At 35.2% G+C, this 27469-nt stretch overlaps 3 protein-coding genes across 5 annotated transcripts in view; all 3 read left to right on the top strand.

Moving 5' to 3' along the window:
* The window catches only part of LOC107007139 (V-type proton ATPase catalytic subunit A), a 9114-nt gene extending 1422 nt beyond the window's left edge, over positions 1 to 7692 (top strand). The window contains exons 3-20 of the mRNA XM_015205619.2: positions 115 to 170; positions 267 to 323; positions 440 to 551; positions 656 to 693; positions 825 to 926; positions 1591 to 1647; positions 1751 to 1822; positions 1911 to 2012; positions 2128 to 2190; positions 2270 to 2402; positions 2886 to 2992; positions 3396 to 3590; positions 3670 to 3756; positions 3881 to 3985; positions 6381 to 6478; positions 6565 to 6643; positions 6895 to 6983; positions 7163 to 7692. Of these exons, the coding sequence (XP_015061105.1) occupies positions 115 to 170; positions 267 to 323; positions 440 to 551; positions 656 to 693; positions 825 to 926; positions 1591 to 1647; positions 1751 to 1822; positions 1911 to 2012; positions 2128 to 2190; positions 2270 to 2402; positions 2886 to 2992; positions 3396 to 3590; positions 3670 to 3756; positions 3881 to 3985; positions 6381 to 6478; positions 6565 to 6643; positions 6895 to 6983; positions 7163 to 7277 (1667 nt within the window). The 3' untranslated portion in view covers positions 7278 to 7692. The remainder of the gene's footprint in view (positions 1 to 114; positions 171 to 266; positions 324 to 439; positions 552 to 655; positions 694 to 824; positions 927 to 1590; positions 1648 to 1750; positions 1823 to 1910; positions 2013 to 2127; positions 2191 to 2269; positions 2403 to 2885; positions 2993 to 3395; positions 3591 to 3669; positions 3757 to 3880; positions 3986 to 6380; positions 6479 to 6564; positions 6644 to 6894; positions 6984 to 7162) is intronic.
* A 2195-nt stretch (positions 7693 to 9887) lies between these two features.
* Positions 9888 to 21684, top strand: LOC107007551 (RNA-binding KH domain-containing protein RCF3). 3 transcript variants are annotated; one of them, XM_015206219.2, is made up of 9 exons: positions 9888 to 10668; positions 17760 to 18134; positions 18395 to 18646; positions 19367 to 19571; positions 19658 to 19746; positions 19848 to 19897; positions 20958 to 20997; positions 21141 to 21311; positions 21394 to 21684. In XM_015206219.2, the coding sequence occupies exons 1-8, from the start codon at positions 9955 to 9957 to the stop codon at positions 21282 to 21284; spliced, it is 1869 nt and encodes a 622-aa protein (XP_015061705.1). In that variant the 5' UTR covers positions 9888 to 9954; the 3' UTR covers positions 21285 to 21311; positions 21394 to 21684. The 3 variants fall into 3 exon arrangements, with proteins under 3 accessions (XP_015061705.1, XP_015061704.1, XP_027769479.1); XM_015206218.2 differs by having other exon boundaries at positions 20958 to 21066; XM_027913678.1 differs by lacking the exons at positions 20958 to 20997; positions 21394 to 21684 and having other exon boundaries at positions 21141 to 21305.
* A 1803-nt stretch (positions 21685 to 23487) lies between these two features.
* LOC107006775 (exocyst complex component EXO70A1-like) lies at positions 23488 to 26455 on the top strand. Its single transcript, XM_015205294.2, has one exon. The coding sequence runs from the start codon at positions 24207 to 24209 to the stop codon at positions 26175 to 26177; it is 1971 nt and encodes a 656-aa protein (XP_015060780.2). The 5' UTR covers positions 23488 to 24206; the 3' UTR covers positions 26178 to 26455.
* The last annotated feature ends 1014 nt before the right edge of the window (positions 26456 to 27469 follow it).

Genomic DNA, 27469 nt, shown 5'->3' with positions numbered 1-27469 from the left:
CCCCCCCCTCCTTTTTTTATGCTTTTGCCTGTTCTTAATTTTTTACGGAAGGAGAATATGCCACATGATTGATACTAAATGCAAAATTTGTTTGTTAAATTACCTTTCTTGCAGTTTATGAAGAAACAGCTGGTCTGATGGTGAACGATCCCGTGTTACGTACACACAAGGTCAAAAGAAATTCTTCTTTTGAACTTCGGTTGTTTTCTTTTAACTGTAAGTTAAAATTTTTAATGTTGCTATTTGATGTTTTGTTCAAATAATAGCCCCTGTCAGTAGAGCTGGGACCTGGAATTTTGGGGAACATCTTCGATGGTATTCAGGTAATGATTTGACAATGTCCTTTACATTTTAAAAATGAATTCTTTATTCAAGTATTGTGAAATCAGAGCCATGGCATCAACATGATATTTGTATGTTTTCTCCCTCAATAATGCAGAGGCCTCTGAAGACAATTGCAAAAAGGTCTGGCGATGTCTACATCCCTCGTGGTGTGTCTGTTCCGGCCCTGGACAAGGATATACTATGGGAATTTCAGCCTAAGAAAATAGGTATTTTTGTAGCCTTTGAAATGACATTTTGGACTTTGAAATAATTACTCTGCTTTTCAAAAGAAAAAGAAATTCTTTTTCTTATTATCATATCGTGGTGCCAGGTGAGGGAGATCTCTTAACAGGTGGAGACTTGTATGCTGTAAGTTTGGATGAACTTCATTTGTTTTAAGTAAATTTGTGAAGCTTTTCCCTAGTCATATTCCAGTATCTTTATCCATGTTTTCAGTTTTGCTGTATATCTGAGTATATTCGTGAATTTTCTTTTGGCAGACCGTCTTTGAAAACAGTTTGATGGAACATCGTGTTGCTCTTCCTCCTGATGCCATGGGAAAGATCACCTACATTGCTCCAGCTGGTCAATACTCTTTGAATGTATGTCAACAAGCTCTAAATAACTATACACATTTGGTGCTACTATTCTTGCTGTCTCATTAAGCTTGTACTTTAGATCCACACTATTATTTCTACCTTTTGTAGTGCGCAGTGATCTGAAGTACTTTTTTATAAACTATGTTTTGACTGTCTTTGAGCTGCTTCAACTTGAATAATTTAGATGGCAATTAAGCAACTCCCTGGGTGTGTGAGACTATGCCACCAATTGGTCTGTATTTATTGTGTGGAAAGGGAAAGGATATCTACTTATTATTCTCAAAAAAGGAGGAGGATATCTACTCCATTTCCTGAACAGCAAACTTACGTCCTGGATTGCACTTTTAGTAGCTCCAGTAGTAATGCCTTTTATTTCATCTGGACCCATTTTAAAACTTGGTCGCAAGTGTACGATTTGCTCAATGTACTATTCATGTTATACATCTTTTAGTGTTTAAAACTTGTGTCTTCTAACAAACATGTAGTTTAAGATGTTTATTTCTTTGTTGAAAAGGAAGTTTCATTATTTATCAGAGAAAACTTGCCATAGACCCATCTTTTTCTAAATCAGAGGAGATCAAATAATGATTGTATAAGATATAGCAAGCAATGCAATGAGTATTATATCTGGAGACTTCATTTTTTTCTCTTCCCTCTATGCTTGCAGGATACTGTTCTTGAGCTCGAGTTTCAAGGAGTCAAAAAGCAAGTGACTATGCTTCAGGTCAATAACTTCTACTTACATGGAGTTCCATATATTTCTTTTGCTTTGTCTTATCACGGTTTCAGTATTGGATACTGACATTAACTTGCTCACATCTCTGTAGACTTGGCCTGTACGTTCTCCTAGACCTGTAGCATCAAAGTTAGCTGCTGATACTCCTCTTCTTACCGGACAGGTAAATCATGCTTAGATATTAGGCCTCTTTTGGGGTTTCATGTGAGAATTTTAGACATATGTGCTTAATTTGCTCTATTTCGTGACAGCGTGTTCTCGATGCCCTGTTTCCCTCAGTGCTTGGTGGAACTTGTGCCATACCTGGTGCATTTGGCTGTGGTAAGACTGTGATTAGTCAAGCTCTTTCCAAGGCAAGTCTCATATTTATTAACATTGGATTACCTTATTAGTTATAGTTTCCCAAAATTAAAAATGATCCTCAGGAAGCTTATTAAGGTTATTGTTTCGTGTTAATAATGAATGCAGTACTCTAATTCGGATACTGTCGTGTATGTTGGTTGTGGGGAACGAGGGAATGAAATGGCAGAGGTACACAGTTTTTCCTCTCTATTTGTGAGCACTTTTAATTATTATGTTGAGTCTCATTGCAGAAGATAATTCTTTGTAGGTACTTATGGATTTCCCTCAATTGACAATGACATTGCCTGATGGGCGTGAAGAGTCTGTCATGAAACGTACTACACTAGTCGCTAATACTTCAAACATGCCTGTGGCTGCTCGTGAGGCCTCAATCTATACAGGTTGGTACTTTCTTCACTCTCTAATATTCTTACTATGTCAACATTCCTAGGAGATGTCCTTGTTTATGTCATTTGATCTTATCTCAATTCTCAATCATGTAATTTTCCTGTAGTATGGTAGATGCTTGTTGAGGGTGATTGACAATAGATGCGTGCTGTAAAATGTCTTTCCTCTCTTGATAAAATAAGAACGAAAAATGACCCCTAGAATAAGTATAATTGCTTAGCTTCAAAAATCTAGCTAACATAAGTCTTTCCTCTTTGCTCCAACACCTGTTTATTTTTACCAAGTAAAAGGGTGTTTTGCTTTTTGTTCTTTGTATGTTCATGTTCACATGGATGCTTTCTGCTGAGTGCTTCTTCCTATGCTTCCGAAATAAATGTCATCTTATTTTCCAATGATGCTTTTTCGTCTCTAAAAATAGCCAGCGCTTCTTGATAGGCTTAAGGCAGTTCTTCAGCTTTTGTCATTATGGTTTTCAGGTATTACTATAGCAGAATACTTCAGAGACATGGGATACAATGTCAGTATGATGGCAGATTCTACCTCTCGCTGGGCCGAAGCTTTACGTGAAATCTCAGGTCGATTGGTGAGTAGATCATTCTTTCTATTGCAACAAGTTGAATAACCTCTTCATTCTTTTAGTTGCAACAGCTAAAATATTCTCCTGTTCTATGGCAACTGAGAATTTAAGGTTCTTTTATCATTTTTGGGGCATTGTCAGTACCTGGTTCAATATACTGTCCATCCCTTGCATAGACAAACATTTTAAACTAAAATCTGTGAAAAATTCAAATCTCAGCATATATGCCTTTTGACATGTGATCTGCTGCCTGATAAGAATCTATTTCAACCAATGTGTCAACTTGTGGTCTCTTCGTTTGTGTAAAATCTTCATAGAATAGAATAGTTTCACATTACTACTTTTCAATTGTGGAGATATGCTGTTTCCATAGTTTCTTAATACATGTTGACTTCCATGCACCTTTCAGGCAGAAATGCCTGCAGACAGTGGATATCCTGCTTATTTGGCAGCACGTTTGGCATCTTTCTATGAGCGTGCTGGTAAAGTTAAGTGTCTTGGTGGACCAGAGAGAACTGGTAGTGTGACAATTGTTGGTGCTGTTTCTCCTCCAGGAGGAGATTTTTCAGATCCTGTAACATCTGCAACCCTTGGTATTGTTCAGGTAAGTAAAACACAATCTTCATTAGTGGTTTTTGTGGTTCCAGGCACTGCCAGCTTTCTCTAAAATTATTCTTTTGCAGGTCTTCTGGGGTCTGGATAAGAAATTGGCTCAGAGGAAACACTTTCCCTCTGTAAATTGGCTTATTTCCTATTCAAAATACTCAGGGGTATGCATTTTATGCTCAGTTATATGCTTATTTTGCAAATTTGAAGAATATTTTTCGTCTTTTCCTGTTTCTGCTCATTGGCCAAAAAAGGCTTTTCATTGACTTGACATTTTTTTGTATTCAGGCACTCGAGTCCTTTTATGAGAAGTTTGATCCTGATTTTATTAACATAAGGACAAAAGCCCGTGAGGTGCTGCAGAGGGAGGATGACCTAAATGAAATTGTTCAAGTATGTGCTATTTTACCTTTTTCTGGAGTTTTATGTGATAAAGTCACCATATTTAATTCACCTAGGAGAAGGGGATCGAGGTTGGGGTTATGTAGCTCTAACTTTAGGCTTATTTTGTTTAAGGAGCCCTTTTCACTTGTATTTGGTCTGACGAATATTGATATGGACATAGAAACATCCTTGTTCAAAGGCTATTTGCTAACCTTTGTGCTCTCGGTCTTCCTTGTTAATATTCCTTGAAGGCCAGTCTTAGAAGTCATGTTGCAAGGAGGGTACTGAGAGGGATTGTGTTGTGCAGAAAAGAAATTGGTTATAGCTGGGTGAACATTGGTCCCTGAGTTTATGTCAAAGTTCCTCTAAATTCCTAGTTTATTGACCTTTGCAATTATTGGGGAAAGAACCCGAGCATTCAATTCAAAATATTAAGGCAATGGGTAGAGTGCCAATACATCATAAACCTATTTGGAGACCCTTACACAAATGATGACAAGCAAGTGTACTTCTCTAATACTTAGCCATGTGTAACCTGGTTCTTAGGTTTACATATGGACAAAATATTTCATCTTTTTTTTTTCTTTGAGAAGATAAAGATTTATGTAGAGAGAAAGATCAGGCTCAACAAGCTGAAGAGTGGGCCTGGATATGGAAAGAGAGAGTAGGTTCAACATGCTAAGGAGTGAGCCTAGAGTGAAATTTGTGGTTCGATGGGCTTATTTGAGAGCGAGGAAGCCCAGAGCAGCGCTATGTGCTTTATGTATTAAGATAGAACCAAAACAATAGAACATGATGAAAGTGGAAGTTGTTTTTATAAGGTAAAAGTCTTGTATAGAAGAGTCAACATAAAGAATATGCTGGTATGGACAACTGAGTACATCATATCGCAGTTTGTGAAGAGAGCTTATAAAATCAACTATATTTTCTGCTTCATCACTCTCATCTCATGTACATTTGCATCTTTCCCCAAAAAGAAAGCGAAGAAATATTATTAAACTTAACACTAGATGCATTTTCCTTTTTCTTTTTTGAGTTTCTCCTTTCTATATAATCCACCAAATGCGAAGAAGTATTGGGGAAGTGATTAGACAGGAGATGACACTTGTAGGCTGTAGCTTACTGAGGATATGACCCTAGATAGGAATATATAGGTCGAGGATCAGGGTAGAAGGTTTGATTCTTCCACAACTAAATTAGTTCTATGCTGTGTATATTTTACAACAGACATGAAACTGATGATTTGCTCGAAGTAAACACTAAACAACGCCGTGCATAGTCATGGCAAGAGATCTACCAGCTTGTAACATCAACACACTGAAACAGAGTACATCTTTATCACCTCCACAAGCTACAAGATAGGAAAATAGATTAGAACTTCCACATCGTGAATAAAACTATAAATTTATCACACAACCAATGACTTTTTTGATTTCTCATTGGAACTCAAATTTCAGATCTTGAAAGAGAAAAGTACTGTTGCCAACAAAAGAGAAACCAAGAAAAACTTTAAAGCTTAGCAAAAAACCAGAAAGTACCTGAGGCAACTTGCGATTAAAAATCAAGAACGAGGAAATCCTTGAGCAGAAAATTTGTGAGTTACAATTACTACGATGTAGGTCTTAATCAGATTATGTGCTCATATTAAAATAAACATGATGAAGAGCGTGCAACAACCTTGAGGCTGCCCTAATATACAAGAAGATTAAAAGGGAAGAAAACAAATCATAAAAGAGTATCGAATCTGAAACTAGAGATTTGAGATAGTCAGGCTCAGATTAGATGGTGGTTGTCCGACCATTCTTTTGTGATTGTTCAGTGTTCTAGGAAGAAATGGTGGGCAAAAGAATCCTAGTGAATATCGAATGGTATCAGTATATTGTACCGAATACCGTATTCAGAAATTTTACTCCTGAATACCGTACTGAAATTAAATTACCACAATTCTTTGTCCGGGTTGGCAATTTGTTTTGGTGATGTATGCCCAGCTGTTGCTTCAATATATTTCATTTCCTACTTGATTTTACAATGCTTTACTTGAGCTAAGGGTGTATCGGAAACAACCTCTTTACCTTCACAAGGTAGGGGTAAAGTTGTGCAAACACTACCTTCCCCAAACCCCACTTGTGGGATTGTACTGGGTATGTTGTATAATATCCACCAAATAGCCTCTGGAATTGCATCTGAGAGTCTTTGAGTGAACGTCCCTTAGACCCCTTTTTGACCAACCTTGTAGAAGCTCCCCTGTGTCTCTTGGCATAGTCAACTTTAGACCCAAAATATTTAAAAACATGTCCCACAATTCTGTAGTAATCTTGCAATGCATAAAAAGATGGTTTGCATCTTCTCACTTCTCTTCACCGAGAGGGAATACATACGCTAAATTGGATCTTGTCTTCTGCAGCTTGTCGGAAAGGATGCTCTGGCTGAAACAGATAAGATTACCTTGGAAACTGCAAAACTTTTAAGGGAGGACTACCTTGCACAAAATGCTTTTACGCCGTAAGTTATATAAATCAATAGTGATGCCTTTTTCTGGAACGAATTGGGATTGTTATGGGCTCACTTTTTTTTTGGTCTTGTGACAGATATGATAAGTTCTGCCCTTTCTACAAATCTGTTTGGATGTTGCGCAACATTATCCACTTCTATAACTTGGCCAACCAGGTAAGATAGTTTAGCTTTCACTACATTAATATCTTCCTTCTGTATTTCCTTCAGACTGCATTCTTCTCATTCCTATAGATAGCGGTATGTACTGATGATGAGTGTTATTTTAATGCTCTTACCTCTCCTTTTATCACATTTAGTTAGATTCTATGTAGCTTTTGATTCAATTGTCACTAGAGACCAGTAAGTAGAGAAAATTGAATCTTGGGATTCCCTTGTAACATTTTCTGTTATAATCTTTTGCACAGGCCGTTGAGCGAGGAGCTGGTATGGATGGACAAAAAATCACTTACACTCTCATTAAGCACCGTCTAGGAGATTTGTTCTACCGTTTGGTGTAAGTTACTGCCTAAACATGGACTTTGTACTACGATATCATGTTGCTTTGTCTAGCAAATATGTCCCTAATGCTGCAACCAGTAAAAAAAAAATTAAAAAAGATGTCCATATATATGCTGCCAGTTTAATGCACCCCTTGCCCATTTTTCCTGCTTTTTACACCTCCATTTCTCACAGGTCCCAAAAGTTTGAGGATCCAGCTGAAGGAGAGGATGTCCTGGTGGGCAAGTTTCAGAAGCTTCATGATGATTTGGTTGCTGGTTTCCGCAACCTTGAGGATGAGACTCGATAATCGCGATTTGCTGAAATGTGCAGAGTTTTGTAGGGATCGACCAAATTCTCGAGAAGCAAATAATTCCGTGGTCTTCTACAATGTAAGAACACATCAAATCAGTTGTGTGCAGTTTTCCACAATGGTCGTCTGGATCCATGAAATTAAAATGGAAAAAAAAAAAGAATTGTGTGTTTCCTCAGTAGTCTTTTGTATGGTTGCTGTATCTCTTTTTTATCCAATAGCATGGCGCATGACCGGGTCATTTAGGTAATGTTATCTTTAGTTTTGAGTTTATCATGAGATTTGAAGAATAAAGCTGCGATTGTGAATTTATACCTAAGCTATATTACTTGGGTACAATGTTTGTTTGTTCTTTAATTTATTGAACCGATGTGCAATAATTAATAATAAGGTTTTGAGGGTGCGCCTCTCATGATATGCCATCTCCATTTGATTTTCATTTTCCAGTCCCCTGTTAGTTATTTCCACATCTCAACTTAGACAATTGAAAGCGCACAATTACGACAATTTCAAATTCTATTTGGTGTTGATCTCCAACCAACGTTCATCAAAGTTTAGTATTATTGGGTGTAGATGTGCCGGTTAGGATGTGTGAGCTTGGCCGTAGTTGGCTTGAGAAGGAGTAGAGGTAGGCTTAAGAAGTATTACAGTGAATATGATGTGGCTTCGTCGGATAGAACTTTAGTTAGTAGTTGGGTGTATTCGGTTCTCTTTAGCACTACACTTTATTTCCCTTCTTACAGACTTATATCACTATCTGTTCTGTTAGAATTTTTTTTATTGCTTCTTTTTCATTGTTTGTTCAATTGAGAATTTTTCGAATTTAACTTCTCTATCTTTAATCTCATCTACGAAATTACATTGAATTTGTCATTATTGTTTATCAAAGCTTAGGAGGTAACAACATTGAATAATGTAGTAGTCACACTTAGTTTAGCCTTGTATTTTAGCTCTATTTTCAGCTAAGTTAGTTCACAAGTTAATATTAATATTTATATTAGGGTAGATTTTTACATCACAATCTTTAGGTTATGTCTTTCTCGGATCTTGCTAATATATACAAAATAGTTTGTGCACTGAAGTTTCATGTCAACAAAGTGACTTGTCGAAGAGGGTAAGAAATAATCTTTAACATATGAATAGTCATAAATATCTTCCATTCACCTATTTATCCAAGTAGTATTTACTATAAAAAAATCTGTTTGTTACAAAATATTAGATTATTTTATAGTTTGTTTAGTACCAAATAATAAAATTACAGGTGTGTGCCATTAAAAAAGAAAATATCTGCAATTAAAATATTATCAATTAAAGAAAATTACAGTTACTAAAAAATTTAGAACACAGAATATTCATATAATTGTTCCTTCATTAGAATAAGCACAAAAGTTACTCGAATTAGAGGAGAGTGAACAACTACAATGTTACACCTTAAAACAATCAGAACTTCTTAGCTTTCAAAAAAAAGAATCATCAAATTTAATCAATCATGAATAAGAAATCGTAATATAAATTAGGGAGGTGCAAAATAAATTAATGATATAAAAACTTTTTTGTCTTGTTTATTCTTATAAAAAATTATAGGGAAAAGGGTCTGATATACTCCTCAACTTTGTCATTTGGAATTAATATACATTTCGTTATGAAAGTGACTCATATATGCCCTTACCGTTATACAAACGGCTCACATATACCCCTGCAGTTACAAAATGGCTCACATATACCCTTCATTTAATAGAAGTTAAAAAATTAGTTTTAAATTTATATTTGTTACTTCTAATTTTTTTTTAAAAAATATTTAGGGGTATATTTGATTCTTCTATCAAAGTTCAAGGTATATTTTAATTTTTTTCATACATAAATTATTTTTTGACTTCTTTTATTATAATTATTTGAGTTTCTTATTCTTATTTTGTTTTTGTCTTTCATTCCTTAGTTTAAAGAAAAAAAATTTAAATTATTTTTTTTGTGTGTATTGTAATTTAATTTCGTATTCGAAGAAAAAATTTGGTCATCTACAATAAGTTTTACAAGAATATTAGTGAAACATAAATAAATTTGATTATCAAAATAATAATTATAAATTAGTCATTAAAACAAAAAAAAGTCAAAAAAAGATATGTTTGACAAGGATTAAATTTACTTATAAGGGATTATATTTTTTAGAAAAAAATAATAAAAATCTAGATTAAAATTATTTTTTTTATTTCCGTTAGAGGAAAAAAGGGTATATGTAAGTAATTTGTTTACAAGTAAAGGTATATATGAGCCATTTTCATAACAAGGGGTATATCAGCTCTAAATGACAAAGTTGAGAGGTATATCAGACCCTTTTCCCAAAATTATATAACATGTATTTTCTTTTAAAAAAGAGTGACATGTTTTTTAATCTATTTTAATTTTTTTTATAACATTTTAATTTTAAATTTTTTACTTGAGATGTTTAAAGCCAATCATTTTATTATATTTGATACAGTTTTAATTTAGAATATTTTTTTTCTTTTTTATTAATTTAGAATCATAAAATTGATTTTTTTTATAATTAATCATAATATTTATACCAAATCTATCCATATTTTTTTAATGATTATATATTAGCAAAAATATAGGATTAAAAAAACCCCTCTCACCAGTCCACATACATGCTTCTCTTTTCTCGACGCTTTCTTCTTTCATGGACTCATCCTTCGCCCACAAGCGACACTTGGACACCACCACCGCATTTGATACTTCCACTCCGACCACCAAGCGCCGCCACCAACTACTGCCGTCCTCGGCAACTCCGCCGTCCAATTCCTTTCGTACACCACCACCACCGCCGCCATTTCTGAAACTCTCTCCCGGTGAAGCATTCTTCCGAATCCTCTGTCCGGCGGATAAAACCGGTGGTGTGATCGGAAAAGGTGGAGCTATAATCCGACAGCTCAGAGAGGAGACTGGTGCTAAGATTCGCATTGATGATTCACTTGCCGGATGCGATGAGCGTGTTATCGTTGTTATAGCTGACTCAACGAAGAAAGACCAAACCAGCTCGGATGCTGGTGGTGTCAATGGTGAAGAATTACCTCATTCGGCTTTCAATGATGAGTCATCATCCCAGGCGCAGCGGGCGTTGATTAGAGTACTTGAGAGGATTTTGAAAGTGGACGAGGAGGGGAATGCGGTTCCATCGGAAGGAGAAGGGAGGAAGGATGAATTTAGCGACGTGAGGAGTCCACAGGGAGTGGTGATTTGTAGGCTTTTAGCACCGAGTAATCAAGTTGGAAGCGTGCTGGGAAAAGGGGGAAAGATTATTGAGAAGATAAGACAGGAGAGTGGAGCTCAGGTTAGGGTTTTGCCTAAAGATCAGATGCCTGCTTGTGCATTACCGGGCGACGAGTTAATTCAGGCAATGCACTTTCTTCCTAATTTCCAGTTGTTTTGAATTCAATTATTTATTTGTTCACTTGCAGATTTCATGTTACTGTCTCTGAACACTTCTCCATGTATTGAAGTCGAGTTTTATGCTTGATTGGTAATTTGGTCGTGCTCATAACTCCCATGTACCTAAAGGAACATTTGAAGAAACAGAGAATTCTCCCAATGTGTAATGAACTAAATACTCAAAAAAGCGGAATAAATGAAGTTCCTTTCTGATAGATTTTCTCTGTTGTCTTGTCTGCTCACCTGTCCAAAATAGTTTCACAGTGTATCCAAAATGGCGATTGGAGGAAGAGGTGGAATATAGATTAATATACTTGAGTTTGTAGAGATATGTTGAAATAGTAATTGGAAAACAAAAAAAGGAGCCAGTAAAGATGTTACATCTAATTGAAAATATAACATAGCAGTATGTTTTCTCTCCAGTTCAATATACAAAGATTGTAATTTCTGCCTATTGAGGAACTAAGTTATTTAGAACTGTCCAGAGTGGAAGCAGATCAAGAAAAGCTGAGCGAAGGGATTGAAAGTACGGAACTTGATTGAGTTGGAGGGGAATGTACTGACTGATTTTATTAATCTTCATAACCAAAGTGCACTTGACAACATCCTAAGAGCACCCTTGGACTCTTACTCGGAGGGCAAGGAGGTGCATGTACGAGAGAGAAGACCCACCTTACTTGCAAAGTACATATAGATAGAATAACAGAGATCTTACTATCATTTGATCCTTCTACCTCTAAGTTTGGCTCTCGTCACCTCAGAAGTTGATAAGAACAGTAGAATAATATCACCAACTCCTCAATTTCCTAATCCTTCTATTCGTTCTACAAGGCAGAGGTTAAAACTGTTGTTTTGACCACCAAAGATAGACATTACAAACCAATAACACAATGGAAATAAATAATCAACATACCTCCAGCCATTGTCACGGTGTAGTCGACAGCAGCGACGTTTGTCAGCCATGTTTCGGTGAGGCTTTTCTAGTCTAAAGACCTAAGCACTCAAAACCTCACTCTTCGATGGTATGGGGGTTGAAGAAGTAATTTGCTTAGTGACCCTTGAACCAAATGTCATATGTATAACCGTGCTTCCATCAAGAACGGTTTTCAGTCGTTGCTGTGATGGACAACAATTTCTGAGAGGTTATGGGAAGTTCTGCAACATGGAGAAGTTACCAACCTTTAGAATTGTGGGATAGGTCCATGTCATACAAGCCATTTCAGAAATTGCTAACATTCTCCCACTTGGTTCCTATATACTCTAATCCCATGAATGAAACATTATAAACGATCATAGCCATATTTCCTCCAAAGATAAGTAGTATCGTCCAAGTATCACTATGCATTATGCATCTAATCCTTAGCCCATATTTCTTAATGAATAAACTCAATGTTTATGCTAGGTCTATAATTTAGCGATATTTCTCAAAATAAAGTGAATGTGCACACAATTACAAATACGAGAAATTTCATATAAATAGAGTTTCAGCAATGTTTGTTGTTACAATGAAATTTTACATAGTGGAACTAAGTCTCATTGTGACTTCATGATCCTTAACTTTCTTCAATGGCATGCCTTTAGTTATAGGATCAGTAACATCAGTTCAATGACCACTTTCTTATCTTTAACATGTTCTCTTATGACAAAAAACTTGATATCAATATGCTTGCATTTGACTTCCACTTCTGTTATTCTTAGTCATAAAGACAACAACTAAATCGACACTTCTTAGCATAAATATGACACTCTTCTACCATACGTCATGTGAGGTAGCCTCAAAATAAGAAACAAACTCAACCTCCATAGTGGAAATAGTAATCAAAGTTTGTTTGGCATTCCTCTAAGATATAACTTCAACATCTAATGTAAAAATGTATCTTGAAGTTTATTTCTGTGAATCAACACAACCAACGTCATCAGAATCAGGGTAGCCAATGACTTCCAAGTCATCTGGTTGTTTGTACATGAGCATGTAGTCTTTTGTCCCTTGGAGATATCTTTAAGACTTCCGTTGCAACTCTTCGGTGGTCAAGACTTGTATTATTTTGATATCTTCCTAACATTCCAACAATAAATGCTATGTCAGGTGTTGTACAAGCCTAAGCATACATCAAGCTTCCAACAATAAAAGCATATGGGATCTCCTTCATTTGTTCCCTCTCAAGATTGTTCTTCGGGCATTGGTTCAAATTGAACTTGTCACCTTTTACAATATGAGCTACACTTTGTGAACAATCTTTTATTCAAAACCTCTCTAAAATTTTATTGACATAGGAATATTGAGATAGACCTAAGGTACCTTGATGTCTATCTAGATGATCTTAATATCAATAACATAAGACGCATCGCCCATGTCTTTCATATCAAAGTTTTTAGAGGGAAATTATTTCACTTCGTGTATCATTTCCTAATCATTAGATGCAAGTAAAATATCATTCACATATAGAACTAAGAAACATATTTTACTCCCACTGACCTTCCGGTATATCTATTGGTCCATAATGTTCTCAACAAAGTCGAATGAAGAGATACAATTATGAAATTTTAAATACCATTGATGTGAGGCTTGTTTTAGTCCATAAATGACTTTCTTTGCTCACCATTTGAATACAACAAGTGCTCACCATTACTAGAGGAGAATCCTTCAGTTTGTTTCATATTGTTTCATATGAACCTCTTCCTCCAGATTACCATTGAAAAATGTGGTTTTTACATAATTTGTTGCAATTTTGAATCAAAATGGGCTATTAATACCAATATAATACGCAAGAAATCAATTTTAGACATAGGAGAAAAGATCTCAGTGTAATCAATTATTTCCTTTTGAGCGAATCTTTTAGCAATGAGTTTGAGATGCTTTCTTAACTTCAACATGTTCTCTTATGGCTAAAAACTTGATATCGATATGCTTACTTTGCGTCCACTAGAGAGAAAGAGATGAATTGTTACAATATAACTTTGATAGCTTAGAGATAAGAGTCGATGAGATATGGAACTCTTCAACCATATATCATGTGAGGTAGCCTCAAAATAAGAAACGAACTCAGTCTCCATTGTGGAAGTAGTAATCAAAGTTTGTTTGACACTCCCCCAAGATATAACTTGGACATGCATAACATCATGAGTGGAATCATTTTGTAAATTAAGAGAGAAAAGACCATCATACAATGTACCATATGTAATAAGTTTAGATTTATAAAATAGATTGGACTTGTCTTTAAAAGAAGGAATATTCTAAAGGTACAAGCTTGATACTAAAATTAAATTTCTAGAAAGTTAGGAACATAAAAGGCTTTTCTAACTCTAAAATGAAACCACTACTAAGAACTAAATTACATGTCCCAATAGTTTCCACATGTGAGTGCATCATGTTTCCTGTATAGATGCTCATCATGTTTCCTGTATAGATGCTTCAACTCCCACTAAATTTCTTAAATCCTACAAGGAATTCGTAATATGGATTGTAGAAGCAGAATCAATTCACCGCATGTTACTTTTTCTTTGAGAAAATTCACCACGTGATATGATTAACATCAATCATATTATATTCATAGCAAACAAGAGAGATTGAAGTGAATTTCATCACAAGCCCTTGTTGATATTTGATAGAATCCTGCTTTATGTGCCCTTTCTTTCTACATAAGCGACACTTTGATTCTTCTTGATTTAAGTTTCAAGTGGTGCCTATCCTTTCCATTTCTTATTGGCTTGATAGGTTTTCTTTTCTTGAGTAGCCATGGATGCATTTTCTCCTGCTTCCTCAACCTTCCTCTTTGAGTGCACTTGGCAATAAGTTCATTAGTAGACCATATATCCTTATGTGTAAAAATCTTATTGTGCAAGCAGAGTATTCAATGTATAGTGCACACGAAAAGTTTAAGATATTTTGACCTCAAGAGTCTTTAGTTGAGCCTCTTAGTCTCGCATTTTTATGATGTGCGCATGCACACCTCTCACACAATGAGCTTCATTGATGAGCATTTCATAATTAAGGTGCTGACAAGTGCCTTATTTGAAGTTTCAAATGGTTCATCAATAGCCTTAGTAATGGCTTGACATTGTTATACTAACAGACTCATGAATACTAAGATTTTGGTCTCAATAAACATAACACTTAAACGGTTGGAGCACTCCCATTGTTCATGAACAATGAAGACCAGTCTCATCTTGATTGTGGATTTCATTAATAAATGGCTTGTCTTTCCTTGTATCATAATAAAAAATTCTCTCCTTCTTGATCTCATAGTTCTCACCATTTGGTTCAGGAATATCACAAATATGTGAGAAATTTGCAAGTTGCATAACTGCAAATATATATGTACATAACATAAATTTAAGGCTAATAATAGAAAATTGAATCTACGGATATAAAAATTGCTCGTGGGCTAAATTTTTAATTCAATTAGTTTCACACTTAACTATTAAAATTATCAATTTACTGGCATGATATTCTATCTTTATGATAAAACCATTAAACTCTCCTTCATAATTCATGTGTGTAATTATGAGAATATTTAATATTTTATCCTAATTATATACGGTACCCAAATAACCCTTCGGGTTGGATTAGTGGCTTGGCCTTGGGACTACTATGTTGGAGGTCTCAAGTTCAAAATTCCTTGCCAACGGAAGCAAGAGGTTTGCCTTCTGGGCCGAGCTCGTCACACCGGGCTTGCCTAGTGCGGGTTACCTCTCTTGTGTGTTTTGCGAGCATTGCATAGGAGCGAGGTTTTACCTCGTGCTTACCCATAGGGTAGTGGCTGCGGGTTTTCCTTATCATAAAAATAAAATAAAAATATATGCAACCCAATAATAAAGGTTTTGAGTTATTATATCGTGCATAATTTATCACAATTCTAATGTCTAAGAGTTTATTTATGTTCCTTTAACTTTAAAATTTTATTCAATTAAAGATGTTGTGGCTAATCTTCATAATTCCCTTATTTGATCCAATATTATTTAATAACCAAGATCATTGTAGCTAAATCTTAATCAAACAAATTATAAGAACCACTAGACATTAAATCAAAATCTTATACAAGATTTATTGCTGAACATTATGCAATGAACTTAAATTTCACGTGCTTAAATCTTAATATGTAAAGAGACACAAATATTACATACAATAGACATAATAATTTATTAAGTACATAACAGTGAATGAACAAGGACCACCTTGATGATAGCGAAGTAGTACCGTGAGTGTGAAGTAGTCAACTGAGTTCCGAACGAATTAGCTTCTTGGTTCAAAACCTGATGAATTGCACATGATCGAAACTCCTTGCCAACAAAAGAATGGGGTTTGCCTTCTAGGTCAAGCTTGTCACACCATGCTTGGCTTCTAGGTCAAGTTCGTCGCACGGGCTTGCCTAGTGTGGGTTACCTCTAATGTGGTTTGCGAGCTATAGCATAGGAGCAGGAGTTTTACCTTGTGCGCACCAATGGGTAGCAGTTGCGTGTTCCCCTCGTCATAATTTTTTTTTGCTCAATTCAAGAAAGGCAACTCCAACAGATAAATCATTAATCTTTATTAAGCCCAAACATAATTAAGTAACTGCGTAAATATAATAAAACAAAATTAGAGACCTTACTAGTTGCGTGACCACCGACTGAAAGCAAACGACACTCTCTTTGCCTTTTATTGTTACTTTATTAGTTTACGTTTATTGCCTTCTAGGTCAAGCTTGTTGCACCGGGCTTGCTTTGTGCGGGTTACCCCTCTTGTGTGGTTTGCGAGCTATTGCATAAGAGCGGGGGGTTTTACCCTGCGAGCAACCAAAGGGTATCAGCTGTTGGTTTCCCTTGTCATCAAAAAAAGTTTGCTCAATTCAGGAAAGGCAACTCCAACATATAGATCATTTATCTTTATCAAGGCCAAACAAAATTAAGTAACCGCATAAGTATATTAAAACAAAATTAGAGACCTAACTAGTTGCGTGACACACTGACACACTGAAACGAAAACGGCAGTCTCTTTGCCTTTTATTATTACTTTATTAGTTTACGTTACATAAATAAAAGACAAAAAGTCATAAGTGACTGTGGGTGCATTACACGCATAAAGGCAAAACTTCAAGACTTCAACCATAGTGCAACACAATACGCTATATATGTTGTCTACTTCCTCTTGAACTCAGTTCATGTTCACCTTGAACTCAGTTCGTGTTCACCTGTTAAAGACACCAAAAACAACATATAAAATTTCAGACTGCTAGAAAATTGATTTCCATAAGATTTCTACCTTTAGAATACTTCAAATCCAAAACAAGATCTAAAATTAAGACCATTTTGAGTGGTTTTTGCAAATTACAAAAAATCAAACAAGGCAGAGGTTAAAAGTAAGTATTGCTCTGATACCAAATGTTATACATCACAGAGCAATAGCATAGCGGAAATAAATGATCATAATACCTCCATCCATTGTCACGGAGTAGTCGGAGTTGGCGGCATTTTCCAGCCGTGTTCCGGTGAGTCTTTTCTACTCCAAAGACCTTTTAAGCACTCAGAATCTTACTCTTAGATTGTATGGAGTTCAAAGAAGTAATTTGCTTACGACCCTTGATCCAAATGTCATATATATAATCATGCTTCCATCAAGGACGATTTTCAGCAGCTGTTGTGATGGACAGCAGTTTCTAAGAGTTTATGGGAAAGTTTTACAGCATGGGCAAGTTACAACCTTTAGAACAGTGGGATAGGTCCATGCTTCTCTATTCCTTCTACATCTTTATTTTTTCTAATTGCACCACCAGAGCAGGCTGATCTAGTAGATGACAAACAGATGCGATGGTCGATCCTTTTAAACAACTACCAGAGACCAAGTGTGCTCCCAATAATCCAATACGTCTTCCTAATACTGAGTAATTCTGCTTCAAGTATACGTCTGTATGTCTGTGAGGATTATATTGAATGTCATTATAGCAGAGGCACATGCCGTGTTGCTTTCTTAGCTTTATATGAGATTGATTTTTGTTTATTTCATCATCTCTGTTTTGCTTGTATGATTACGTTACGCTGTATATGTTTTGACTGTTGAGGGCATATCTTTGTGTGCAGATAACTGGAAGCTTTTCAACTGTGAGAAAAGCTCTGTTGTCTGTTTCAAGCTGCCTTCAGGATAACTCAAGGGTAGATTTAGTAAATCCCTCTACCCCCAGATTTTCAGGGATGTCACAACATGGAACTGGTTATCACACACCCGAGCAGTTCTCGAGGAGTTCTGGTGTTGAGAGTGCTGGAATCAACCACAGGATGGTCTTGGAGGAAGAGGTCGTGTTTAAGGTGTTATGTCCGGTTGACAAGGTTGGAAATTTGATAGGAAAAGGTGGCTCAATTATTAGGGTGATGCAGACTGAAACTGGTGCATCTGTCAAGGTTGCTGATTCAGCATCTGATGTAGATGAAAGAATTGTTGTGATATCTGCAAGAGAGGTGCGTAGGCTGACCATTAACTAAGCAACTGTTTCTGCCTTTTCTCACAGACCCACTTGCATTTCGTATGTTAAAGTGATTTGTTCACTTCTTTTTTGTGTCACTTCGCTGTCATATTATCTGCTGCAGAGTCAATTTGTAGATTTTTTAAACTTATTCAGTTGATTATGGTGTCAGAAAGAACTGGTGTTGATCTTTTAGCCTCGCTAGTCTATCCTTGCAAAGCTATATTGAGATCAGCTTCTTTGTTATTCCTGCAGAACCTGGAGCAAAGACATTCCCCTGCTCAGGAAGCTGTTATGCGTGTCCTGGGCAGAATTGCTGAGATTGGATTTGAACCAGGAGCTGCAGTTGTATCAAGGCTTCTGGTACATGCACGACACATGAGTTGTCTCTTTGCTAATGGGGGTATCCTAATTGCTGAATTGCGACGAGTCACTGGTGCTAGCATTCGTATTTTTCCCAGAGAACAATCTCCAAAATACGGTTCCCACACAGAAGAAGTTTTACAGGTAGATATAGATTTTCCTTGAAGTTTATTCTAAAATGTATGTAAGGCTTCACGTCTCAGCTAGGTTTCTTTGAGTGTATATGAAATTTTTCCAATTTTTCAATATGCATTATATAGCTTAGTTATATATATGGTACCTCAGCTATATAACTCATTACCTGGAACTTTCTCTTTGGGTTGTATGGTGGTGGAGGTGGGGGCGGCGGGAGTTGTTACATTGAGGTTAGTGTTCTGATAGATAAATCATAGTGTTTTGTTGATGATCATTGGAGATACATATTTTCTGTTCTGTATTTGTTAGATTTCCTGACTACACTTTATATGCTGTTGTAGTATTTGTTAGATTTCTAGTAGAAAAATATCTATCTCAAATAAAGTGAGTTGCATTTCTACCTCTATATAACTTGCATTTCTTGGGGGCAGGGGTAGGGAGGGAGTAGCATTTGTGATGTAAGTTAGTATTTAGATAGACTAATCAAAGTGTTTCATTGATGATCATCGAAGAGACGTGTTCTCCATGTCTGTGTTTTGTATTTACTATCTGAACTTGTATATCATATAAATTGAGTTGCATTCTGGCTCACTTGGTGGAACTTACCTTCACAAGCGCTATGTGAAAAAGATAAATGAGAAGGAGTGCACCCTTGTTATCTTCCTTTCATGTGTGTTTTTTACTGAGGGAATTTTGCCAATTGGCTCCTGTTGTTTGAATTCTCTACAGGTCATTGGGAGCATGCAGTCTGTCCAGGATGCTTTGTTCCAAATTACTTGTAGGCTTCGTGATGCAATGTTTCCTGTGAAACCACATGTTTCAACTATTGTCCCTCCACATTTCCCCCCTTACTCTGAAATTCCATCCCCGTCATTCATGCCAAGGCACGATCCTGCTTCTCCTAGTTACCACTCACCTGTTGGCTACCCTCAAGGTATGAAACATACTTGGTATTCCACCCAAACGGTATGAACTGCTGCCTGCAATTTTACATGATTTAGACTGTAATGTTTTATTCAGATCGTGCTCCCCATTTCTATGGCTATGAGAGACAAGGACATGCTCCGTATTTTGATAGACCTCCTTCACCTGGAAGATGGGGTCCTCAGGTTTGTTGGGGCTATTTCTAGTAAACATAAATTATTGATACGTTTTTATGACGGGGTTGCATTTCTGACTATTTTCTTTTCTACTTTGCTGTTTTATCCAGGGAGACAATTCTAGATATACAGCTGGAGTGGCTGATTGTAGCAGTGCCAGGTAACTTGTTTTCCTCTGCCTGGATCTAATGTATTATGTTGCTTAGGAGATTGAGATCACTACAAATAACTTGAATTCATCCGTTGAATCTCCCAGGGGAGTGCTGGGTTGGGTGTAGTAAAGGGTTACCGGTTTCCTGTTGGTGCAGGACTCACTAGTTTCTTATTTACTTGGGTAAACTTATTTCCTTTTGGGGCAACTAGTTTGATCTTCCTTGTGCAGCTTTAAGTGAGAGTAGTGGGCAATTAGTTGGTTGCGGCTTAATTAGGTGCATTGCAGGCTGGCCATGAAGCTAATGATGCATAAATGCTTTTCAGATGCTAATATGAATTTAAAAGCTATCCAGAAGCATGAACTCAATTCACTGTTTTCCATTTTTGTTGGGGAAGTCGTATGTCTTGGTATGCACAACCTAGAGAAACCATGTAAAAGAACTTGTATCCGTGTGGAAGTAAGTTAAGAGGTGGTCATGAAAGAGTCAGCATAAGGATATGCTATTGCAGTCTTCAAATTCTGTTAACCTGGGTTTCGGCAGCTGGACCTTTATAAAAATTGGGCACACATTAGTATGTAGCTTTGCCGTTTGAGCTGGATGAGGGTAGGTCTGTTAAGTTCTTCACTTCCATGTAATTTGCATTTAAGTTGTAAAGTTCTTATAAACAGGGTTTCTAGATAGATACATATATTACATTATGAGATATCCTTTACTGGAAAGTAAAACAATGCTACCTAGGATGGGGATGCTGTCTTTTGTAAGAAAAAATATCCACCTAAAACTTCAAAGGCAAGTAAGTAAATGTTTGCAGTGCTTACAGGTCAACCGTTTTGAGAGTTGAGTTGTAAAGTTTGTGTTGGAGATAATTTAGGTCCTTAATAAGAAGTATGTTGGATGCTCGATTTGTTGCTAGTGGGATTTAAGAGAAAGGGGTGTAGAATCTGAACAATTGACTTAAAAGTTCTTGGACCTACATTCCTCCTATTCTTTCTTAATTGATTTGTATTCTTGTTAATTTGTCCTATATCATTTCCCTTATCCACTATGTAAAACTATCTGTTGCAGTGAGGCAGCACCTAATTTGCCAGAGACTACTGTTGAAATGGTAATTCCTGAAATGTATATAAAATATGTTTATGGAGAGGATTCTAGCAACCTTCATCATATAAAGAGGGTAGGTCAATTTGCTCTAGGAAACTCTGTTTCTCTTATAGGTAACGTAAGTTAACATTTGTGTTTTGTATTCAGATTTCAGGCGCTAAGGTAGTAATTCATGATCCTGTAGCTGGTTCTGCATCCGGCTCTGCTATTTTGTCAGGGACGAAAGATCAAGTGGAATATGCTCAGACCCTTATTCATGCCTTCATTCTTTGTGAGAAGGGGGACACATAGAGCTTGTTTCTTACCATGATCCTAAAGGTAATGTACGCGCTGATCAGTTTTTCTTTTGCAATTCAGTTGACATGTATTCGCGATGTAAAATAATTATCGGAACATGTAGGAAGAACATAGTGTAAACATTAACAAAGTGGAAAAACGGAGAATGCAGCAGCTATTTGGGAAGGGAAAAAAGTCAGCTATGCCTGTTTTTTTCAATCATCTTTTGATGTTGGGAGTATTTTGCAGGCAAAAATTATGTAGTAATTGTAAATGTTGAAAGCAATGTGCACATGAAAATTGTCAGTTCATTTGATTCTTATAGGAACACAATCATGTGGGTCTGTAAGTTATACAATGCAGGTATATCTATCTATCTATTTTTAGTTTCAAATCCTGATATTTTCCTTTACTATATATATATATATAGGGAGAAAAATGTGTTGATAGTATTTTCAGATTATTATTTTTAGTTTTATGTCCTTGTAAGAAATATGAAAAAAATCATTTTCTTCTGTTCATTTTGTAAGTGGGCAAGCGATCTTACAAATTTGGCATTCAAAGTAAATATTGTCTGGCGAGTGCTGATAATACTATGGAGAGTGAAGCCTAGAATTTTTACTATCAAATACTCGGGGATAAGTATGAATAGTCACGGGATAAAACTTAGATATCTTATTTGATTCACATGTTTGGGATAAGTTATTCTAGGATAACTAACTACAGGATAGTTAATCCTGAATACTAATTTTCGACCAAACGATCCCTTAGTTCTAATAATAAAAGACGTTATTCTTTTAAAATAGACTAAAAAACACATACGATATAACAATGGGAATGGTATAATTGTAATAGAGGGAAGTAAAGACTAGAAGATTAATTAAGGTGTTTATTTAGTAGAAAAAATATCACATCAAATCTTAAGATTTGATTATTACTAGTTTGAATACGTGAAAAGTTATGTAAAATTATAATGAAATTAAATATTTTAAAATAAAAATTGTCATATAGATTGTTACAAGTAGTGGATTTTTTTAACTTAGGTATTTTCATTTTTCTTAATTTCTCTTCCTCACATGGAGTAGGAGCATATGATTCGTCGTACGAAAGCATTAATAATTGAAATAGACACTTACAAAGGTTCACTTAAGTAACAAGTCTTTTCACTATTTATTTTGAGACGGTAATACTGTAAAAAAAAATTAAAAATCAATTTTTCAATAAAGTAATAATATATTTAGTATAATGTTACGATCGAGGTGATTCATTTTCTTTCTTCTATTTAGTAATAAATCCCACATGTCTTTAGTAATAACAATTGTTTTTTTTTTTAACAAAGAGAGGTTTATGTTTATTCCTCAATTTTTGACCAAGTAAACAATTACCCTAAGTTAGAGCTCCATTAGAGGTAAAGTGGCAAAAATGAGACTTTTTCCTAATAATTAGTCATTTTGTGTAATTACTCATTAGTCGGTAATACTATAAAAGTATAATACATATTCTTATGCTATCAATACAATAATATACATATATCGATTTAGTATAAATTAAGTAAAATTATCCATTTTAATGATATCAATATAGTATATGATACTAATTTGGTATCAGTTAAGTGAAATTAGTCGGGGTAGTGTAATTATTTAGGGTGGTATGGATATAATCACGAAATATTATTATTTTGTACATATATTATTTAATCGATAAATTACATTTATTAATTTAAATAGTGTTATGTGATTCAATTAAAGTTAATTTTGATTACGTCAAAATTATTATATCTTACTAATTTATATATCATATTTATTGAATTCACATAAAAAATTATATTTTTTATATATAAAGTACGATGACTATAGAAAAATCATTGCATCTTACTAAATTATATATGTATCATATTTATTAAATTTACATAAGAAAAATAATTCATTATATATAAAGTACAATATATGTGTATGATTCGTTGTAATATATTTTTTGGGTTAAATGTTTCTTTATAAAATAAATTCATTATACATAATGTTCATTGTCTCTTAATAATAAATTATTCATTATAAAAACATTCAATGTATCATGATAACAAAATAAATTATATAAGCAACAAAGGAAATTTCTTGAAATATATTAAAAAATGTTTTTTCATTTAAAATTTTTCATATATCAATAATGACACTTATTTTTGTAATAAAACTTTTTTTCTTATTAAAGTAAAACATTTATTTTGAAATTGAAGGTGTATTTTGAAATTTTCCTCAACAGATTTATTATGGTAAAAAGGATTTGCTCATAAAAAGGAGGAACAAACGGTAAAAGAAGAAAACATTACCAAGAATAGCCCTTTAAAAGTGAGCCAAAGAAGGAAATTTCTTGGCTTACAAATAATGAACGGTTTGGAAGGAAAACATTCCGAAATTAACTTAGCGTAAATTATAAGTTTCGTTCTTTTAACTATTAATAGTCTTAAAAACACCCTCTGCTTGACTAACTAAATTCAGATATACCCCAATACATTCTCGATTTGCCACATGACATAGCAATGTACTCAAATTCTTGAACACTTCTAAACTTAACCAGAATTTAGGATTGTATTTCATTCATTTTGCAAAATCGAGGGTGCATTTAAGTTTCATTAGTAAAAGGCTGTTTTTAAGGTTGTAAATAGTTACTTAAAATTCACGTTCAAGTTTAGGGGTATTATCAATATTTCACCGTAAAAATGAACCAAAAACACAAGCAAAAGGCAATTACAAGTAAACTATTAACAATAAAAAAAAAAACAAGTGTACATTGATATCTAAGCACATTCTCCTTAAAGTGATCTACCTTTTGTTTTCTTGTTTTGGCAGTGAAGTTTGGTTATCATTTGTTGAGTTTGGTAAACAAAACAACATAATATAAATAACTCACTTTAACACAAGATTTCTCAAAGAACAAAAAAAGATGTATGACATTGAGAAGATCAAAGCTACAAGAGAACTTCTCAAGTGTAGTATAGAGAAATCAAGAAAATTAGGAGTTGAAATTAGTGAAAGAAGTTGGAGATTAGAGAGTTGTGAACAAAGGCTTGATTTTTTATCAGTTGCTTTAAGAGAGTTATCATGTAAATGTACATTATATAAGATGAGTACTCATGATATTGATAGAGTCATTGGTCCTGCTTCTTCTGTTGTTATGATATTTGATGTTATATGTGGATTTGAAACATCTCTTTCAAATGATGATGTTTCTGAAGATGTGTTTGCTTATGTCACAACTGTTAAACGGATGGAAGAAGCACTTGGTTTACTCACCGATAACTGTAAACTAGTCGTGTCTTGGCTTGATACCGGTAGTTGTTGTGATTCATCTCTGTATGTTAGGAAAGTGAACAAGTGTTTGAGTATAGTTAGAGGATTGCAGGGTACTGAGGAACGTTTTCGTGCTAAAGGTGGAGTGTTGATGATCGCGTTAGACAAGGTGGAGGTTGAATACGCGTCTATGTTAAGAGGCATAGCACCATTGTCTGTGGCTTTGCCTGATGTTATTCGAAATGTGCAAGGTGTTGTAGAGAGATTGGGTGTGAATGGTCGGGTTGAGAAATGTATGTCTGTCTATGTTGAGGTTCGGGGGTTAAACGTGAGGAAAGCTTTAGAAGGGTTCGATTTGGATTACCTGGAGGAGATATCATTGACAGATTTTGACAGTGTTTTGAGTGTAGAGCATTATATTGATCAATGGGACAAACAGTTGGAGTTTGTTGTGAAGTATTTGTTAGATACAGAACACAGGCTTTGCGTTGAGGTGTTTCGTAAAGCTACATTTAAGGATAGAAGTATGGAGTGCTTTGCAAGAGTTGCAGTCCTATCTGGGATTCATTCTTTCATCAAATTTGGCAACACGATTACGAAAGGTAAGAAAGAAGCAATCAAGCTGTTGAAGCTATTGGACATGTTTGGTTCTCTAAACAAACTACGATCCGATTTCAACAGACTTTTTAGTGGAAGAGCCTGTGGTGAAATCCAAACTCAGACAAGGGATCTGATCAAGAAAGTTGTGAATGGGATATGTGAAATATTTTGGGAACTTTCCCTTCAGGTGGAACTGCAGAGGCCAACTAGTCCTCCGGTGGATGGTAGTGTTCCGAGGCTGGTTAACTTTGTCGTAGAGTATTGTAATCAGCTGCTTGAGGATGAATATTGGTCCACACTTATCCAAGTTGTGGAGATACATCAAGGTTGGAACCACGAGAGCTTCGAAAAGGGGCTTCTTCTAAATGAAATGCAGAACATAGTAACAGCACTTGGACTCAATATAGAAACTTGGGCAAAGAGACACGAGGACGCCTCTCTTTCTTATTTCTTCTTGATGAACAACCATTGGTACTTGTGCAAGTACACGAGGGGAACGAAACTAGGTGAGCTAATGGGAAATGAATGGCTTACAGGTCACGAGGAATTCATGGAGTACTACGAGACACTCTATTTGAAAGAGAGCTGGGAGAAACTCCCGGCCCTTTTAAACGAGGAAGGCCTAGTGTTGTTCCCAGGAGGTAGAGCCATTGATCGACAAGTAGTTAAAAAGAAACTCAAGGAATTCACTGAGGCCTTCGATGAGATTTACAAGAAACAATCCAATTGGGAATTGTGTGACAAGGGGCTAAGATGGAGAATACGCCAACTTGTATTGCACGTTGTCCTTCCTTCTTACAGTAGTTACCTGGAAAAATACGCGTCCTCCATAGAATTTGAGGTTACTACTACTGCAGATCAACGCGTAAAATACACAGCTAAGACCTTGGGAAACATGATCACTTGTCTATTTGAACCAAAAGTGGGAAAATATGGCAATAGCACCAAATGCACAGAATTGAGTGACATGGTAAACAATAGCTTTGTCACTAAACAACTTTCCTCCACACCAGCAGCAGCATGAATTAAGAAGCTGTCAACAATTACTCGAAAGGTGAAATCAGTTCATCGATAACTCCTCTTACATAAAGTCGATTAGTTTTCCAACCTTTAATCCTGAACAACGCGCTAGGTTGTTAATTGTACATGGCTTATGCATAGACCTATACTCTTTTTAGGAGTACTATACTTCTCTAGGCAAAATTTTAACATGACGATAACGAGCTACATTCAAGAAGAACATCATCAGTCAGTGTTATGTAATGTATATAACATTATAAATCTTATAATACTAAGTTTTGATGGCTCAATTACATGTTGTGTTCTGTTCTTACTGAGGTATTTGCCTTTTTTAACACAGGAAATTAAGTTGGTATACTCTGTACATTTGGTTTGTTAGTTCCAACCACCTTGAAACTTGACCATAACAAGTTCCTTTTTTAATTTACAAGGTAAATTTTTAGACTAACAAGTAAAATACAATGTTGTTCATGTCCTCCAAAGATGTTCCCTTACTCGTGTTAGATCCTTCAAAAATGCAAGTAGTATCTAGGTGCGGAGCTAGAAGTCTGGATACGGGTTTTGGACGAACCTAGTAGCTTTTACTTCAACAGAGTATTTGTATTAAGAAATTCATCAAGTATATACTCATTGAATTTAATCGACATAGAAAATATTTGTCACCACGCGCGCGTGAGATTTTTAATTTTTTTTGGAAAAGTATCAAATGACACAACAATTGTCTATTATGGGATTTTTAAAATACGCACGGTCTATTTGAAATGTGTCAATGATTTGAACTGAAACTCTTGAAGTCTCGTCAAAAATATAGTAGACTATAGTTCCAAAACAATATTATATGAAGATATAACTTTATCAAAGAATTGGAGGCACAAATTGATAAAAAAAATTAATCAACTAACAATTTAACAAATCTGATGATAAAAATTCTCACTGCCTCAACTAGTGTTAAGTTGGTATACAAAATTGAAGTAAATCATCTTCAACAATTATGTGATGCTTTAATTAGGGGGAGCAAGATACACATTGTACTCTCTATTTTGAACCAAGATTCTATACCATTATATTTTTTTTGTACAATTTTTAATAAAGTAGTTGTTCATTAAGATTTTATTCCATCAATTTTATTTCTAATAAAATTTTAACAAATGTAGTATTTACTAATGGACATTCATGAGAGAGTGTGGTGTAGTTAGGGTGTATAAAAATCGAACCGATCAATAAATTTAATTGAAAAAAGTGTATTGATTTATTGTTATTGGATTTTGGGTTAACAGTTATTTAATGATTATATAA

The sequence above is a fragment of the Solanum pennellii genome, chromosome 12, assembly GCF_001406875.1.
Source record: "Solanum pennellii chromosome 12, SPENNV200".
NCBI lineage: Eukaryota > Viridiplantae > Streptophyta > Magnoliopsida > Solanales > Solanaceae > Solanum > Solanum pennellii.
Note: the sequence above shows the minus strand (reverse complement) of the source record. Positions and strands in the feature narration are given on the sequence as shown.

Bases quoted from the DNA above. Each gene is read 5' to 3' on its own strand.
- LOC107007551 (XM_015206218.2), top strand. From the start codon at position 9,955: ATGGACTCATCCTTCGCCCACAAGCGACACTTGGACACCACCACCGCA. The intron at 10,669-17,759 runs GCAATGCACTTT...CTTTGTGTGCAG, and splicing joins CGGGCGACGAGTTAATTCAG to ATAACTGGAAGCTTTTCAAC. The intron at 19,747-19,847 runs GTTTGTTGGGGC...TGTTTTATCCAG, and splicing joins CTGGAAGATGGGGTCCTCAG to GGAGACAATTCTAGATATAC.
- LOC107006775 (XM_015205294.2), top strand. From the start codon at position 24,207: ATGTATGACATTGAGAAGATCAAAGCTACAAGAGAACTTCTCAAGTGT.